Source organism: Lissotriton helveticus, chromosome 4_1 (assembly GCF_964261635.1).
Source record: "Lissotriton helveticus chromosome 4_1, aLisHel1.1, whole genome shotgun sequence".
NCBI classification, from domain to species: Eukaryota; Metazoa; Chordata; class Amphibia; order Caudata; family Salamandridae; genus Lissotriton; species Lissotriton helveticus.
The window spans coordinates 402581699-402601383 of record NC_136063.1 but is presented as its reverse complement, the minus strand read 5'-3'; the positions used below and the strand labels follow the sequence as shown (position 1 = coordinate 402601383).

At 48.8% G+C, this 19685-nt stretch overlaps 1 protein-coding gene across 19 annotated transcripts in view; it reads right to left on the bottom strand.

Annotated features, from left to right (window-relative positions):
• Positions 1–19685, bottom strand: part of UBR5 (ubiquitin protein ligase E3 component n-recognin 5) — a 2132574-nt gene that overhangs the window by 1108335 nt on the left and 1004554 nt on the right. For all 19 annotated transcript variants that reach the window (XM_078686916.1, XM_078686920.1, XM_078686919.1 and 16 more), the window contains one exon: positions 6288–6434. In XM_078686916.1, the coding sequence (XP_078543042.1) occupies positions 6288–6434 (147 nt within the window). The remainder of the gene's footprint in view (positions 1–6287; positions 6435–19685) is intronic.

Genomic DNA, 19685 nt, shown 5'->3' with positions numbered 1-19685 from the left:
GATACGGTTGGCGGGGTGGAGCAGAGAAGCTCGGAGAGCGTACAGTATCCCTATTCTCCTTGAATCACTTCAAAGCAGAAACTGCCTGGTCTCCAAACAGGCAAGCCCCCATCAAATGGAATGTCCATGAAGAATAACCTGGACATCGCCTGAAAATAGCTGTTGAACGCTGCCAAGCGTGGCGGAGAATGGCTACATTAGTGTCAATGGCTCGCCCAATGGAATTGCTTGTGTCTGAGCCACAAATTACTATGAACTTGGCTATATCAAAACCGTTTAGTTTAGCCTGGGAAAAGACAGATCGAAGATCATCAGGAACACCTCAGAGGACTTAAGCCCCCAAATCCCTAAAGGCCATAGGAATAGTGTACCAAAAGGCAGCTGGCATTCACTGATCTAAAAGCTAAGCTGGTGGATGAGAAGACACTTTTTCCAAAGTCTACACTCGTTTTGACTCCCTATCAGGGGGGATTTGTTGGAAATGGGTTTAAGTTGTCATGCTTGTATATTCCTGCACGACCCTGCTCTTAGGCAAGGGTGCGGCGATAACAAAAGGCTTGGTCGCCTGGGGCGGGGCTGTGGCATCTTGCGATCGGACGGTTGACTGATGGCCCAGAACAAGATCTGTTCAATGCCCAACAAGGCATTCGTAAGTACCTCACTCAAAGGCAAGAGGGGCTCAGAGGATGTTTGCCTCGAGGAGGATTTCTGTCAGGACATTGGTCTTGACCATCCACAGTGGGGAGCTGGAGGTCGAGAACTTAGGCCCCCCCCCTACACATCACCATGAAATTAGAGGTGCTCTCATCAGTGGCAGGACCAAGGGGCGAGAAGAGCCCTGGCTCCGGGGAGGTGCTGAGGCCACTAGCTTTATGTAGGTCATCATACCACTTTTTTTGTGGCACAGCTGACCAATCACCTCACCCACCTTGTAATCACTGCTTCAATACATACCAAAGAGGGATTGCAGGGGATATGTTCTCCCTTGTCGAGGCGGCAGGTCAAATAGATAAAGTTGTGCCTTGAGAGCGGCAAAGCTTGGCCTCGTATGAGATCTAACAGGCGCCGACTCAGAGTCAGAGTACAATAGGTACCTTGTCCTCAAGCATCAAGGGAGTCTGCATCTGCTGCTAAGTTACAGAAACCGGCATGGACCATGGCGGCAGAGGCAGCGTCAGAACTGGAGCTGGAAGTGGCCCTGTATTGGTCTCAGAGGTGGAACCAGCGCCAAGGGGTAATCTACCATTACTTCAAGGCCACTACTACGACTTACCATTACAAAGCATTTTTTACTTAGCAGGATCTTTTACTTCGCATTTTTTAAGTTCGAATGCTTCTACTTCGCATATACCGTTACTTTGCAAAGTCAATTACTTTGCTGACTATTCACATCGTTGTTTGGAAAAGGAGGCGCTTCCATTTCCAAACAACGAATTGCAGCTCTGATGACGCATGAAACCGGAGTAGAGGAAGCAGGTTGAAGCGAGGGATCACGAGGAGAGAGAGGTAAGTGGGGCAGTGTAGTTTTTGAAAGTTAGCTCCAGATTTGCATCTGGTGGCATGAAAAGGAAGGAACTGACGTCAGTTAGAGGGAGTGGTGCCTATATAGGCTCCCCCTGTAATTTCCAGAACGGAAAGGCTTAAGTGCTGCCACCTACCAGCATGCAGATGTACTGCTGAAAATGTTCTGGATCCAGTCTTTCAGGTCCCTGGCCAACTACCCTCGCCACGCCAAGCAGTTGACCTCCCTTGAAGAACAAGTTACTTACCTTCGGTAACGATATAGCTGTAAGAAACATTAGTTAGTTAGATTCCTTACCTTAGAATAACCCCCAGGCGTCAGACTGGATCCGGAAAATTTTGCGTAGCAGTACCCTTGCCCGTCGGTAGGCGTCGTCTGCGGCTCCGCGTCCATCGCCGTTGGCGCCGGGATGACGTCGGAGTACTTAGACGCCGCCCTCGCGCGCTGACGTCAGTTCTTATACACAGCTTTTCATCGCCAGAAATACAGAGCCATGATAAAAACCGACACTGGTGCCATGAAACTAGGGCCCTGAAAGGGATGACCTTAACCCTAGATATCGGTTCGCAGAACGGGGAGGATGGGTGGGGCGGTAAGGAATCTAACACTAATTACTGTTTTTTACAGATATATCGTTACCGAAGGTAAGTAACTTGTTCATCTGAAACAAACATCGTTAGTTAGATTCCTTACCTTAGAATAGATACCCAAGCAATACCAACCCCGGTGGTAGGTCTGGGAACCAAGATCACACCAGAAAGTCCCGGGGAACAGAACGGCCAAAGAAGCCATCTCTCCAGACTTGGCAGTCCAGGCAGTAGGGTCTTGCGAACGTGTGCAGCAAGGCCCACGTAGCTTCCTGACAGATGTCCTGCAAGGGGACTCCCCGACCCAGGGCAGTATTAGCCGCCGTGGCCCGAGTGGAATGGGCCCTCAGCCCAACAAGAGGCTCCTTCCTCGCCAAAGAGTAGCAAATCTTGATGCACAAGACGACCCACCGAGAGCTGGTCCGTTCGTGCACCGCCCATCCCTTCTTAGCGCCCACGTAACCAACAAAGAGTTGGTCATCCACCCGGAACTGGCGTGTGCGATCCAGATATTATGAGAGCGCACGTTTTGGGTCCCGACGGTGGAGCCTCTCTTTCTTTCGAGGGATGCGGAGGTGGAAAGAAGGTGGGCAAGGTGATGGACTGCCTGATGTGGAAGGCTGTAACAACCTTGGGCAGGAAAGAGTGACGTGTTTTTAAGACAACTTTGTCCGGATGGACAGAAAGGAAAGGAAGCTTAGAAGAAAGAGCCTGGAGCTCGCTCACCCTCCTGGCAGAGGTGATGGCAACCAGGAATGCAGTCTTAAGAGTAAGAAGACGGAGAGGACAATTGTGAAGTGGCTCAAAGGGAGCGCACATCAAATAACTGAGAACAAGGTTCAAGTCCCAATGAAGCAAGCATAAAAAATATATACTTGGGTTTTATTTTTATAACCAAGCAGCACTTGGCACAGGTGAGTAAAATATACTTTCAAATGCAAGACTGTTCAAGGAAATGCTGTTGTACTTGAAATTGCAATTGTTACAGGACTGTAGATGGTTTGGAAATAGTTTAAATCACACAGTAATTACTTTGTATCACTCTTGGATTACTCTGAGTACTGGAGGTGGTATGCCTAAATACCGCACCTAAGGATCTCTAAAAACAAGGTAAGTACGACATTTTGTACTTTGCAATAGAATTCTCTTTTCGTCATAGAACACAGTTCAACACAAACATTTTTTGGCCCAAAATCTCTTTACATGGGTTCCTATGGGGAAAAAGTGTTAGCGGTTTTGAAGATAAGTACACAACTTACGAGGATACGTTTTGGGGGTTAGGACCAAGTTTCCAAAGGTCTAGATTGGAATTCTAGTTACACCACCAGCGGTACTGGGGTGGCGGGGTGCAGAGTGCAAGGGCCCAATGTTAATCAATAAGGCTAAGGAGGCCTTCGGTCAGGGACAGCTTGAGAGCAGGCCACTCGGGTGTGGGAGCAAAGCTCCTAGGGTTAAGGTCAGTACTGTAGAGGCCAACAACCAGCACAGGAGCTGCACCACCAGCGGTACTGGGGTGGAAGGGTGCAAAGCGGACATCGGGGACCCAGTGCTTTCCAATGGAGACCTTCGGTTTCACAAAGATGCTGCAGGCTCGGGCTGGGAGACTTTCTGAAGGCAACCACCGGCTGGATAGGTACGTTGGTATCTGGGGGATGCCTGGATACAGTTAGTTGGGACACCTAAGTCCGTAGGGCGTCAGGTTTTCTTATAAGCTCTGGTAGCAGCCGGGGGACCCTTCATGTTGAGGCTCCATACGTCGTCGGGAATCTTGAGGGAGTTCGGGATCACATGATCCCAGGTCAGGATCTTTGGGGAGACCTTCTTGGGGTGTTGGGCCACTCAAACTTGGACAGTGGGTGTCGGGTGCAGAGTGGTGCAGGATCGCGTAGTCGATGGAATACAGATTCTGGAGGTGAGTCTTTGAGCAACTCCAGTGCTCAAGGGAGATAGTCTGAGGGAAGGTCACACGGCAGCTCCCCCGGGGTCTGGGGGCTGCTGGACTCACCCGGGTTCTTGCTGTAAGCAGGTAGTAGACAGGACAGGCCAGTAGGGCTGGGGACAAGACAGTTGGCAAGGTTCAGGGTTGCCCCTAAATACCACATTTATGGGCGTTAAATGGGTGTGCAGGATGGGTACACCCCCTATTGTGCCACCCTCCTGTGGGGGGTGGGGCATGATACTCTTGCTAATTTGCTGAGTCTCCTCATCTTCAAGATAGAGGGGACTGAGATGCGTGCTTCAACCACGCCTGTTGGCAAGGTGGGAACACCTCTCTCCCTAGTTTGGTTTTCCCGATGACTCTCCCACCCAAAGTGGGGGTCAGAACCGATGGGAGCCAATTGGCAGGGGCAGCAAAAGGCTGGGGCAGCTTTCAAAGGCAGTAGGCTTTTGAAGCTTGCCCTTTCGCGGAACCGGTCCATCCTGGGGGAGGAGGCATGACAATCCTGCCCAGGATGGGCTTTGTTTCTGGACCCAGAGGGCAGAAGCTCTCTACCGAAGGGTCAACATACCCGTCTGGTGGTGGCAAATGGGGGGACCATACCCGGGATGACCTAATTTCAGGGGGCATCTCTAAGATTTAATCTGAGTGCATTTAACATTAAATCCCACACTGGCATCAGTGTGGGTTTAATGTGCTGAGATGTTTGCTACCCAGCTTCGCAGTTTATAGTAAAGCCATTATGTGGCTGTGGAGTTGGGAATGACCAAATCCCAGACAATATACTCTTTATGGCTTTACTACACTTACAATGTCTAAGAATAGACAGACACTGTATGGGTACAGGGGTCATGCCTCTGTACCCTCACCTTAGGGCTAATGCACACTGCTATGGGGTGGATTACATAGGCCTCAGGCAGTGGGTTGCATACATGGCACACAGATGCCTCTAAGGGTGGCACAACAGGTGCTGCAGCCCTACGAGGCCTTACCCGGTCCCAGTGCCCTTGGTACCCATGGTTCCTGTTACAAGGGGCTTACCCTTGGCCAGAGATGTGCCAAATGTGGATAAGAACACCGGCCCAGGGAAACTAATTGGCAAGGACCTAAGGCACATCAAGTCAAGTTACATCAGATGTCAGGCAAAAAGTGGGGGGTAACCATGCAAAAAGGGGAACTTTCCTACACCTGCAGCGGAAACTACTTTGGTGGGGTGGGGGACTGGGCCCTTCCTTTTAAATGGCCGTGCCGCGGAGCCTTCCTGAGTTTAGCAACATAAACTTTGGCCTCACAGTCCCATATAGCCTTCAGACTTATCTGGGTGCAGTTGTTGCAGGCCCTGGAGTCGTGCCACCATAAGCAGACATCTTGAAGGTCTGTCACAAACATCGGTTTCCGACAATCCCAACATATTTATATACTGTCGCCTTAGGGGTATGACATTTTCCCTTGTGCACTGGTAAGTCTTGATGAAGTCTGTGGTCTTGAAGAACAAGGAGAAGGTCGAAATTCACGTTGGAAGGAGAGGAAAGAAAGGAACTTAACACCTTCAGCGCGGCATGAATTTTCGCGCTGTGCTGAAGGTTCTTAAAAACGGGTGTGGTCATGACGGAACGGTTCCGTCATCAGCACAGCTCAACCGACGCGGATGACGGAACAGTTCCGTCATAAGCATCGAAGGGGTTAAGTCAGCACACTTTGGGGGCACTTATTTGAGCTTCTGAAGAGAGAGGACATCAGTGCAGAACTGCACAACGACACCTACAGGCATGCAGGTGTACTGCTCTAAACATTTCTGGATCCTGTCCAATGTCTGGGGTAAGGAATCAGCAGTTAGAAGTATCAACCAGAAATGTGTATTTCACACACCTGATAAGATATTCTACCTTTTATGAATTCGGAAAAAGTTAGATGAGGAATAAATACACAATTCCTTTGAATAACTTTTCAATTAGCATGGACGAGGGGAAATGAAGCTAAAATATTAATGGTGCCTTTCGCATATTGCTACTTTGACCCTGTTGGAACTGGCTCACTACAAGTAACTCGCAGTGCGTAACAGTTTATTAAGTAGATGAAAATATGAATATCAGTAGAAACTAAATTTCATTTAACTATTGTAAAATAGATGTATCTGTGAACTGTGACGAATTAAGTGATTGATAGAAAACCAGCACAGTTTCCACTATACTAATAACATGCTGATACACATGCATACTCTGTCACAATATAAATGTACCTGCTGTTTGGCATGGTTACTAGATTGGTGGTAGTAAGCAGTCTGTAAAGCAGATCCAGGCGAGCAGACTTCTGGCCAGCAATTAATGTTTTGCATTTACATTTTTCCCAGCAGTCACAATAGGCTGTTGGAGATGTCCTTTTGAGTCTAAAAACACAAAACATATTTAGTGGGAAGCATGGTGTAAAAGATTCTCAGGTTAACAACAAAAAAAAATTATTAACATAAGGAGGGAGAATTGGAATTAAAATATTTGGCAGCAACTAAATAGTGCTTATCATTGCAAAAGAGATTCATCAATCACTACTGTAAGAAACTGGCTCTATATATACTACACCAAAATGAGGTATACTTTGTATCGGGTCCAGGTCACTCCAAAGGTAGGCAGAGGTTAAAGTTAGATAGAACCTTACTCGCTATTTGTGGTAGCTTGGTCGAGCAGTAAGGCAGTATCAGAGAAGGATTAGTTACTTACCTGTAGAACAAGTTACTTACCTTCGGTAACGATATACCTGTAAGAAACATTAGTTAGAATCCTTACCTTAGAATAACCCCCAGGCGTCAGACTAGATCCGGAAAATTTTGCATAACAGTACCCTTGCGTGTCGGTAGGCGTCGTCTGCGGCTCAGCGTCCGTCGTCGGCATGACGTCGGAGTACTTAGACACCGCCCTCGCGCGCTGAAGTCAGTTCTTATACACAGCTTTACCGCGCCAGAAACGCAGAGCCATGATAAAAACAGACACTGGTGCCATGAAACAAGGGCCCTGAAAAGGATGACCTTAACCCTAGATATCGGTTCGCAGAACGGGGAGGATGGGTGGGGCGGTAAGGAATCTAACCAACTAATGTTTCTTACAGATATATCGTTACCGAAGGTAAGTAACTTCTTCATCTGAAAGAAACACGTTAGTTAGATTCCTTACCTTAGAATAGATACCCCAGGAATACCAAGTCTGGTGCTGGGTCTGAGAACCAAGATCACTCCAGAAAGTCCCGGAGAACGGAACAGCCAAAGAAGCCATCTCTTTGGACTTGGCTGTCCAGGCAGTAGTGTTTAGCAAACGTGTGCAGCGAGGCCCACGTAGCTTCCTGACAGATGTCCTGCAAGGGGACTCCCCGACCCAGGGCAGTAGTAGGTGCCGTGGCCCGAGTGGAATGGGCGCGCAGCCCAACAGGAGGCTCCTTTTTCGCCTAAGAGTAGCAAACCTTGATGCACAAGACGACCCACTGAGAGATGGTCCGTTGTGCACCGCCCGTCCCTTCTTAGCGCCCATGTAACCAACAAAGAGCTGGTACTCCACCCGGAACTGACGTGTTTGATCTAGATAGAAGGAGAGCGCACTTTTTGGGTGCAGACAGTGGAGCCTCTCTTCCTCCTTCGAGGGATGCGGATGCGGAAAGAAGGTGAGCAAGGTGATGGACTGCAGGATATGAAAGGCTGTGACCACCTTGGGCAGGAAAGCAGGACGAATCCTCAGAACAACCTTGTCCGGATGGACAGAGAGGAAAGGAGGTTTAGAAGAAAGAGCCTGGAGCTCACTCACTCTCCTGGCAGAGGTGATGGCAACCAGGAATGCAGTCTTAAGAGCCAGAAGACGAAGAGGACTGTTATGAAGTGGCTCAAAGGGAGAGCACATTAGATACGTTAGAACAAGATTCAAGTCCCACTGAGGCATCACGAAGGGAAGAGGAGGAAACATGTGTGCGATGCCTTTGAAGAATCCATTTACAACAGGGGACTTGAAAAGAGAAGGCTGATCAGGGAGCCTTAAGAAGACTGAAATGGCCAAGAGGTAGCCCTCGATAGTGCCCAGAGCAGAGCCCTGCTGGGCAAGAGAAAGCAGTAAGAGGAGAACCTCAGAAAGGGGGGCAGAGAGTGGATCCACAGCCTTTGCTGTGCACCATGCCAGAAATTTGTTCCACCTGCAGGTGTATACCGTTTTTGTGGAGGGACGCCTGGCTGCCAGTATCACATCACAAACTTCAGGAGGCAAGACAAATGGCCTCAACTGCCGCTGCTCAATCTCCACGCATGTAGATCAAGACTGGACAGGTTCAGGTGGAGGACCGTCCCCTGTTGCTGCAACAGAAGGTCCTCCTGAAGAGACAGACGAATCGGGGGGGTCAACTGACATGCTGAGTAGCTTGGGATACCAGTATCTTCGTGCCCAATCCGGAGCCACAAGGATGACTTGGGCCCGGTCTTGCCTGATCTTCTGCAGCACTATGGGAAGAAGAGGTATAGGCGGAAAAGCGTACAACAGACCGCAGCTCCACTCGCGGCGAAAAGCGTCGCTGAGCGAGTGCCGCCTTGGAAATTCCAAAGCTCAGAACGGATGACATTGTGCGTTCTCTTCGGTGGCGAATAGATCTAACCAAGTCCATATCTTGACCTAACTGGTATTCTAAAGGGTCCAGTGACCCCTCCCATTCTGCCCCTACACCTAGTTCTTCAGAATAGGGCTCAGGCGTTTACCTAGGACGCAGGGGACCTGTAGGCGCGGCATCAGTCGACACGTCTCAGTGTTGTCATTAATCAGAATGGGGATGGTGCCAGCAGCGGCAGGAGAATCATCGTTGGGATAGGACGCAGTGACTGGGGTCAGTCCGGATCCATGATCTGATCCGTTGGGACCCATCGGAGGTGAGGTCAGAGACATCGACACGGAACACGATGGGGACCCCACCTCCGACCCTGACTGGTCCAGAGGGGTTAGGCCATTCACATACACAGTGCAAAGCCTGGTAAAATTCTTTTACCTGAGTGGATTCATTCAGACTCCTGGAAAAGCTGGGAGGCTCAGAGTTAGTCCTGGCAACAATTCCTTAGAACCATGCTTCAAACGACGGTGCTCCTTTGTAGCATAAGCTGACGAACAAGGGGAAGTCAAAGCACGCTTCCACCTTTTATGCTTATTCCCCAAATATCCCGAAGACCTGGAATGGGAAGACGACAACTTGGGGCTCCTGGAGCGGTCACGCGACCTCCCTCTTAATCGGGACCCAGACCTCTGAGGAGTTTAGCAATGCGGCATCACCTGCAGGTCTGCCAGCTGCTTCGTGGACCACTCCCTTAAAGCCTTCGGGGCCATGGCCCAGCAATCCGAGCACGACTTGGAGTCATTGTCGCTTGAGACACCACAGACATAGATGGTGCGATGACAGGCCCCACATGGTGTAAAGAACAATGCACAAGTTACTATTTGTGTAACAATATATCTGTAAGAGACATTAGTTAGTGATAGATTCCTTACCTTAGAATATTCCCAGGCGTCAGACTGGATCCGGAAAGTTTTGCTTAGCAGTACCCCTGCGCGTCAGTGGGTGGCGTCCTGCGGCTCCGCGTCCGTCGCAGGCGTCATATGCGCCAAGATGACGTCACAGAGACTACTTAGGTGCCAACAATGCGCACTGGCGTCAGCTCTGTACACAACTTTCCGTGCCAGGAATGCAGAGCAATGCAAGATACTGACCACTGGTGCATTGAAAACTAGGGCCCTGAAAGGGATGTTCTTAACGCTAGTAATCAGTTCGCAGAACGGGGAGGATGGATGGGGTGGTAAGGAATCTATCACTAACTAATGTCTCTTACAGATATATAGCTATAGGGGAGATGGGCCGTGACTCCCTCCTTGGTCGTCACCTACCCAGTCGGTCTTTAGACAGACTTCTTATCGTCTCTCCTTATTGGCTCTTCCCTTATCCTCACTTTCCCACTTCCCCTAACCCCCACTACTTTTCTCTCTCCTTTCTCTCCTCTAATGTATTGCTGATTATTTGATGTAATTGTTCATCTATTTCTGTTATATTGTTGAACCACATTGTTCGACTTCCTTTCGTCTCTCCTGTCCTCTCCTCCCATATCCGCCCTCTATTTTACGTCTCTCCTTCTCTCCTCTCTCAATGTAAGGAGAGTGAACTATTAAGTCTGATGCCCGATGGAGCTACTTGGTTTAGCTATAGGGGAGATGGGCCTTAAATTCCCTCCTTGGTCGTCACCTACCCAGTCAGTCTTTAGACAGACTTCTTTTCATCTCTCCTTATTGTCTCTTCCCTTATCCTCCCTCTCTCACATCCCCTGCCCCCTCCACTACTTCTCTCTCCTTTCTCTCCCCTCCTAATTAAATTGCATATTTTTGATGTATTGTGTAATTGTTGAATTTGTTCTGTTACATTGTTGATTCTCATGTAAAGCGCTCTGATACCTTCGGGTCTAGACAGCGCTATATAAAACTATTTAAATAAATAAATAAATAAATAAATAAGTAGTAACTTGTGCATCTGAAAGAGACATGTCCCAAGTAACAGAGCGCGTTATAAAATGGTTTATACATACATTTATACATACACGTTAGTGATAGATTCCTTACCTTAGAATAGATACCCCAGCAATACAAACCCCGGTGGTGGGTCTTCATACAAGATTACACCAGAAAGTCACAGAGAACAGAACGGCCAAAGAAGCGGTCTCTCAGGACTTGACTGTCAAGGCAGTAATGCTTGGTAAACGTGTGCAGTGAGGCCAAAGTAGCTGCCTGACAAATGTCCTGCAAGGGAACACCGCGTCCCAAGGCAGTAGTGGCTGCCATAGCCCTGGTGGAATGGGCACGCAGCCCCACAGGAGGCTCCTCCTTAGTCAACAAGTAACAGGCCTTGATGCAGAGAACGACCCACTGAGAGAATGGTCCATTTGTGCAAGGCCCGACCTTTTTTGGCGACCACGCAGCCAACAAAGAGCTTGTCATCCACCCAGAACTGTTGTGTGCGTTTCAGATAGAAGGAGAGCGCACGTTTTAGGTCCAGACAGTGGAGCCTCTCTTCTTTAGAAGGATGCGGAAAGAAGGTGGGCAAAGTGATGGTCTGCCCGAGGTGGAGGGGCGTGACAACCTTTGGCAAGAAAGAAGGACGGGTCCTCAGAACCACCTTATCCGGATGAACAGAAAGGAAAGGAGATGTAGAAGAAAGAGCCTGGAGCTCACTCACTCTTCTGGCAGAGGTGATAACTACCAGGAAAGCCGTCTTGAGAGTGAGAAGACGTAAAGGACACTTATGAAGGGGCTCGAAGAAAGCGCACATCAGAAACGTCAAGACAAGGTTTAAGTCCCATTGAGGCATGATGAACGGCACGGGAGGGAACATGTGCGTAATGCCTTTCAGAAAACGGTTAACAACCGGGGACTTAAAAAGAGAAGGCTGATCAGGAAGCCGTAAAAAGGCCGACATGGCCGAAGATAACATTTGATAGTGCACAGAGCAGAGCCCTGCTCGGCCAAAAAAAGAAGGAACAAGAGAACCACGGTAAGAGGGGCAGAAAGGGGATCCTCAGCCTTCGCTGTGCACCATGCCACAAACTTGTTCCACCTGCAGGCATATACCGCTTTTGTGGAGGGATGCCTGGCTGCCAGAATGATATCACAGACTTCGGGAGGAAGATCGAAAGCTGTCAACTGTTGCCGCTCAATCTCCGCGCATAGAGGTGGAGGCTGGACAGGATCGGGTGGAGGACCGTCCCCTACTGCTTCGACAGAAGATCCTTCCGAAGAGGCAGTCGGGTCGGGGGGGATCAATCGCCATGCTGAGGAGCTCGACACCAGTATCTTCTTGCCCAATCCGGAGCCACAAGAATGACTTGGGCCCGGTCGCACCGAATCGTCTTCAGCACTCTGGGCAGAAGTTGTATAGGCGGAAAGGCGTACAATAGACCACAACTCCACTCGAGCGAGTGCCACCTTGAAAATTCCAACGCGCAGAACTGATGACATTGCGCGTTCTCTTTGGTGGCGAATAGTTCGAACCAAGGGTCTCCCCACTGCTGAAAGAGACCTTGCGCCACGTCCGAGTTCAGACACCATTCATGATCCATCATGCACCGGCGGCTGAGTTTGTCCGCCTTGGCGTTCAGGGAACCTGCCAGGTGTTGAACCACCAGGGTCATGCCCTGATGTTCCAGCCACTGCCAAAGGCGCAGAGCCTCCTGGCAAAGGGTCCACGACTCACCCCGCCCTGTTTGTTGCAGTACCACATGGCGGTGGTGTTGTCCGTGAACACCTGCACTACACTTCCCCGGACAGAGGGAAGGAATGCCGTCAGTGCAAGTCGATCGCCTGCAGCTCCAGAAGGTTGATAAGGAGCCGGGACTCCGCCGGAGACCAGAGGCCTCTGATCTCACTCTCTCCCATGTGGCCCCCCCAATCCCAGGAGGGACGCATTTGTCACCACTACGTGCTCCGGTTGGGGTAGGGCGAGAGATCTGCCGCTGACCCAATCGTGGTCCGTGAGCCACCACTGCAACTGACTCGCAGTGCCCTCCGAGATAAGAACGTGGTCGGGCAGGTTGCCCTGATGCTGTGCCCACTGAAACTTCAGGTCCCACTGCAGAGCCCGCATCCGCCACCTGGCGTGATGCACCAGAAGGATGCAGGAGGCCATCAGCCCCAGGAGCCGCAGCGTCAACCTGACCGAGACTCGGGATAAAGGCTGAAAGATCGGAATCAGAGCCTGAATATCCCAAATCCGCTGTTTGGGGGGATAAACCCGAAACTGCACCGAGTCCAGAACCGCTCCAATGAAAAGGATCTCTGAGAGGGGCAATGGTATGACTTAGGCATGTTGATGGAGCACCCCAGCAAGTGCAGGAGGTCGGCCGTAGTCTGGAGGTGGGAGACGACTGTTTGGGGCGAGCCCGCATTCAACAACAAATCGTCGAGATAGGGGAAGACAAACCCCTGATCTGCGCACATGAGCTGCGACCACCACCATCACTTTCGTGAACACCCGAGGGGTGCTGGTAAGGCCGAAGGGGAGCATGGTAAACTGAAACTGCTCGTGGCCTACCTTGAACCGCAGGTGTGCCGGCAGGACGGGGATTTGGAAATACACGGCCTGCAAGTCCAACACTACCATCCAGTCTCCTGGGTCCAGGACAGCTAGGATCGGAGCCAAAGTCGGCATCTTGAACTTCTCCTTCTGGAGGAAGCCGTTGACGCTCCGTAGGTCCAAGATAGGGCATAGGCCTCCTTTGTGCTTCTTGGGTACCAGAAAGTAGTGGGAATAGCAACCACGTCCTACTTCTGGCCCAGGAACGCGCTCCATGGCCCCCTTGGCCAAGAGGGCCGTAACTTCCTCCTTGCAAGTTGCAAGTGATCCCCCGACATGCGGTGGTACTGCGGTAGCATGGCTGGAGGGGTTGCCTCGAAGTGGAGGGAATAGCCCCTTCGGGCGATTTGCAGCACCCACCTGTCCAACGCGATGGTACGCCAATGGGGGAGGTGATGGCGGGCCCTGCCCCCCACTGGCGTCGAATGGGCCTGAAATGCTGGACTAGGAAGGCTTAGAGGCAGGTGCTGCGGGAGCGGGTGTGGACTGACCCTGCCGCTGTCCCCCGGAACCGCCACGGCGGTAACCACGTCTGCGGCCTGTGGCTTGCTGGACGTGTGGGGGCAGGAAAGGGACGAAAAGCTGAAGTTTGCGGGAGTTGGCCTAGGCCCAAGGACTTGGCCTTAGCCCGGAGTCCTTAAAATGCTCCAGCGCACTATCCGCGTTGTCGCCAAAGAGGCGACGGCCATCGAAGGGCATGTTCATGAGCGTGGCCTGGACATCCCCCGGAAAGTTGTCGCACCTCAGCCAGGCGTGGCGGCGAACTGCCACTGTCGTTGCAATCGCTCTACCCAGCGATGCCGGACCTGAACCGGGGCTGAAACTGGGGGTCGACGTTGTCCAAGGACAGCGCAGGGAGCGACACCCTCTGGGTTGGCGCCAGCGGAGTCGTCGTAAGGTCAACTGGCGACGACGGCCATCCAGGCCTGGATCCTGCGGCGTCGTGACCGGAGTCGTCGACGGCACCGGGGCCGGAGCTGCAGGCCCGCTAGGTCTCCCAGTCGGACCCGCAGGGCCCGAAGGTGCCTCAGCAGGTTCCGACGGAGAGAGTGCGACCTCATAGCCGTGAGGAAAGCACTTATCTCCTCCGGCGTCGCGTGCAGCCACGGGAATGGCAGGTATGGAGCTGGACGCGGTGCCTGCGGCTCCGACGGAGCGGGCGATGTCGCCCGAATCCCCGGCCGCGTCGCGCGAGCGTCGGGGGAAGTCGGAAGAGCGATGACGCCTCCGACTTCTTTTTCGAATGCCTCGACTTACCTGAGGACTTGGAGCCCGACAGGTGGTGGAGACTCGTCGAGCGACGATGACTGCGGCTCCACGACCGGTCCCTCTACTTCCTCTTCGACCGGGACCTCGAGCAGCGCGGAGCCGACTGCCGGAGCTCGAGCAGCTTACAGAACGGCTCCCGTCTAGCCTTCGAGGTCAAGGCCCGGCAGTCGGGGCACGACTTGTCATCATGGTTGTCCGAGAGGCAGTAAAGGCACCAACGGTGGGGGTCGGTCACCGACATCAGGCGGTGATAGGCCTCGCAAGGTTTAAAACCAAGCATCCCCAGCGGCACCGCGAGACGAAGTTCGACTCGAAAAGTGATCAATAGAGATCAAAAAAGTTAGTCAAAAAATGACTAGAGTACTGCACTTCCCGGATCTGCGCTTGCTGGCGCGGAAAAAAGAAGAACTGACGTCAGCGCGCAAGGGCGGCGTCTAAGTACTCCGATGATCACGACGACAGACGTGGAGCTGCAGACTATACCTACCGACGCGTAGGGGTACTGCTGACGAAAACTTTCCGGAGCCAGTCAGACGCCTGGGGATATTCTAAGGTAAGGAATCTAACACTAACCTGTTTCTTTCAGATTGAATACATTCAAGTTGAAACCGCTGATACCAGGGTTAGTGTACCCCATAAGTTATATGAAGTAACGCTCCGGATGGAGGAGCACATAACTAGGAAAATAAGAGCACTCTTTTGGGAGAAGCTCTCTAAGGCTTATGATATTCTTCTAGCTGAAAAAGACTGGGCACCTAATTTCGTCAGGGACATCATTATGCCAGCCTTCTCCAATCACATTACAATTCACTTAAAATACAGCTATGGAAGAAAATTGGCTGTAAATCATGTAGGACGGGATGAGCATTCCCCTCACCATAAAATCCAGTTAAAAGCACAACCAACTGCACAGAGGCAGTACCGAGTAAAGCAAGAAGCTAAAAAACAGGTCAGGGAGATATTAGATCAACTTGAATACCAAGGGGTGATTGAAACATGCACCTAGTCAATGAACAATCCTTTGTTTCCTGTCTCCAAACCAGACAATACATATCGTCTAGTTTTGGACTACAGACATTTAAACTCTTTTTGCAAAACTTTTGCAGTACAAAATACACACAGTGCAGCGCTAATGAATAAAATTGTGCGAAAAAAATATAAAACCACATTAGATATTTCTAAAGGTTTCTTCTGTCGCAACACTACACCTGCAGGTACTTGACTGCTTTCTCAATTATGGGGACACAGCGTCACTTCTGTCGTCTCCCCCAGAGATTCAAGAATAGTCCAGGGTTATTTTCAGCTAGAGTAACAGTTACTACAAAAGTATGATGATGAGGCATTATCTTATGTCGATGACTTTTATCTAACAGATGATGACTTGGACAGGTACTTGAACAGAGTGAATACGATTAAACTTGGATTCGCCTCTGAAGGGTATAAATTCAATTTAAAGAAATCAAGAATTGCCCACCTCAACATCCTGTTTCTAGGATATGAGTTATCAAGTAAAGGAAAAAGCCTGGCAGGCAATTTTTTTTTAAAAAGTGTGCGCTGCTCCAACCTCCAAGAACGCTGAAAAACGTAGTCAACTCTAGGTTTCCTAAGTTTTATAAGAACTTACATTCTAAATTACGCAGAAAGGGTTAAACCTCTTTACGAATTAATCAAACCTGATCTCAAAACTACTAATTGGACTAAAAAAAACTGACATTTTGCGTTCAGTGCAAACAGACATGTTAGCAACAACACATTTACAGACATGCGTAAACGCACGCAACCTTGTAATCCGAATCATCCCAGGAAGATGCGGATTCACTTACTTAACCTTTAATGAAGGTGAAAAAGTACCAATTGCTTATAAATCACACTTGTACACACAAGCTGAAATGAAATTCACTTCTACAGAAAAAATGCTGATAGCGGTTCAAACTGCAGTAGCAAAAGAGAGCCCTCGCACAGGGTAAACGCATAATCGTCGTTACTCCTGTACCTGCCTTAGAGGCAGTGACAAAAGCAAGCATTCCAAATTCAAAGGCTTTACATCAAAGATGGATACAATGGGTTAACTCTCTTGCTGCAACAGACGTTGAATATGTTTTTGACCCCTATTTGAAAACACTAGAATTTCTACAAAACGAACAAGAATGTCCTCTGCCCACTGAGATTCTGCCTCTAGAACAGTACAGATGTATAATTTATACAGACGGATCAGCACAACCCGCAATTAGGGGTAAACAAGCTTATAGTGCTGCGTGCGCGATTGTTTAAGGCCGCTGGCGCGATGGTAAATTACAACCTAGAGTCACAAAAACACAATCTCTCGGAGATTGTACAGCTCAGAGAGCTGAACTGCAGGCATTTAAGATGGTGCTTGAAAATACAGATCCCGAATTCCCCACACTCAGTGTGCGATTCGTATTACTACGTTCAATCTTACAATGAATACTTGCAGAATTGGATTCAAAACGGTTTCAAAGATGCAAAAGGTGGCACAATCAAGCATAAGTTGCTTTAGGAACAAGTAGCTCAATTACAGCGAGAACTACAAAAGACTCACGTGATCCATACACAGTCATCAATGTGATGGCGTTCACGTTGCAGGGAATTCATTGGCTGATGAAGCCGCAAAGGCAGCTGTGCAAACGGCTTCCTTAGCTGCAATCATTTATTCCAAAACCAAAAATAGACAGCGAAATAATGCAAGCTGTCACCGCTTCAAACAAAGACGGCAGTAAAACGTTACCAAAAGGCTTTCCACTCAAATACTCATATATAACTGATACAAATAATGTTCCTTTTGCTTGAATCCCTGGAGTGGGGGGGATAGAGTAATTCCAAACATATATTAGGACTAATCTTAGCAGCACACGAAGGGCTCGCCTCTGCACAAGCAGGTGTTTCTCCAACAGTGTTGTTACTAAAACAAAGATACTGATGGCCACGTATGAGGAAACAGACCAGAAACTCTGTTTTGGATTGTGAAACCTGCCAGAAAATTAAGGTTTCAACAGTAAAACGCCTGGCGCAGACGCCCCTTTTAATTTCAGATAAACCATTAGCATGCGTTTACCTGGACCACTGCGGTCCCTTACAAAGGGATGGTAACTATAAATATATCATTGTCACAGTGGATTCATGCTCAAAATTCATTTGGATGTGGCCTCAGCACTCGGCTGACGCCCGAACTGTTATAGAAGATTTGCGAGTCTTTATCAGCACATACGCAGTCAGCACGCTACATTCTGACCAGGGTCCTGCGTTTAGCTCCAAAGCTTACAAGGAGGCCATGGCCAATCTGGGCGTTGCATAGCGGTATTCTAGTCCATTCCATCCTGAGGGAAATTCTGAAGTGGAGAGAAAAAAAACGGTACATAAAGCAATCTATAACAGCTAGGGTATTAGGCTCGGGTGACGGGTGGGTCAAACATCTTTTAAGTGTCCAACGTAGTCTAAATATTCTGCCAAGAAATTCTCTGGGTGGAATCACTCCACATAAAATCCTTTTTGGTACTAGAATGATTGTCCAGGACCTTGATAGTCACACTTCAGTGGCAGAACAAAAACCTTTTGATATCAAAGATCGTTTGGCTGTTTTGCAGGACTTAAATGAAACAAGAAGTCAAAGCAACACATTGCAGAAGCCAACGACCATTGAAGGGGAACCACCCGTCCCAGCAAGGCCTGCCTGGATTCCAAAGATCTAGTCAGAGAAAAGATTGCGGATAAGAAGGAATTTGGGCCTTCTTGCAGACAACCAGTACCTGTCCTAGCAATCAACGTATCAAAAACAGCCCCTTGCTGGAAGAAAGGAAAACAGGTTTGTGTCTATCGACCTGGTAAAACCACATCATGTGGCCAATCTTAAGTAGTAGGCCCAGTGGACTCCAAAGATGTAGCAGATGACCAAAACTTGCTGCTATCCAAAACGTTCAAACTGAGAGACTCATCACCTTTGAGGAATCGGCAGTACGAAACGAAGGACTAAGCAATAAAGCCATGCAACTTGTGCCTCTTAAACCCAAATAACAGTTCGTCAAGACACTCCTGTCTACAATGATGTAGAATCTGACTATACTAATATGACAAAGGATCCAGTAGCTCCAGTGATTTCAAGTAATCCTGATGCAATTCCTACAATTGACAGAACTGCCTCTGGCTATTTCATTAACTTTGATACGTTTTCCGAGGAGCCCGGTGAGCCTGAAACGACACCAGCAAATAAATTTTTTTAAAGAACAAGCAACTGAACTTTTTCAGCAACTTTAAAAAAATTATCTGGTTTCACCATGGGTTGAACTTTGGATTGTGCTAGGCGTACTTTTTCTCCTACTTTGGCTAATTGTATTAAGTTTGGGAATGCTGATGAATGGAATATATAGTAAAATGGACAGAGCAAGTAAGAACATCAACTTACTACTCAAGCCACACAAATCATCTCATCGTGAACAAAGAGACTGGACATCAGTGAACATCACAGCCATTCCTATACCTGGTGGTATAGCTTGGGGACAGAACTGATTATGACATCTTCGTCCTGCAGAGCTGTTGAAGATTCCACACCAATTAAAGGTTTTCTTGAGTGACTTTGTTTCATCTAGCACATTTTCTTATGACTGGGACTTTGAGACTGTTAATATGATGTCAGACTTAGAGATGTCTGCAAAATTCACAAAACATAAATACTTAGAAGGTTCATCAGATTATGAACAAATGTACTGTTATAATCACTATGGTCGTCAATATTTGCACAAATCTGCAAACCCTAGAAATGTTTATACCTTCAATCAATGGTAACACTGTCCAATGCCACCAAAGGGTAGTTCAAAAACATTCTATGAAAAATGTCCATACTTCTCCGGTTTTAATGTCTCAACTCCGGAAACATTTTACTTTAAAAATGTTAAGAAGACATGAATGAAAAGTATGTTAGTATGTTGACTAATACTAAGCAAATTTATTCTGCAACCTTTTATGCTCCTCGTTAGGTTTTGACTTTTGGAGTGACAACATTGAAACAAAAACTGTTTGGGGCACAAAAGACTGGCAGGTGCAGGGAATAGAAGCCTTATTTCGAGCCTGCATTACCCACGAACAAATAATGTTTTTGAATGACACGGTGCAACAGACATCCTGTCTTGGCCTAGCTAAGAAAAGATTTGAACAAACCGTCCATACCTACACCTACACCTGATAGTAAAAACACTTCAGAAAGAGGGGTCCACATAAAAACAATTTTACTTAAAAAAAG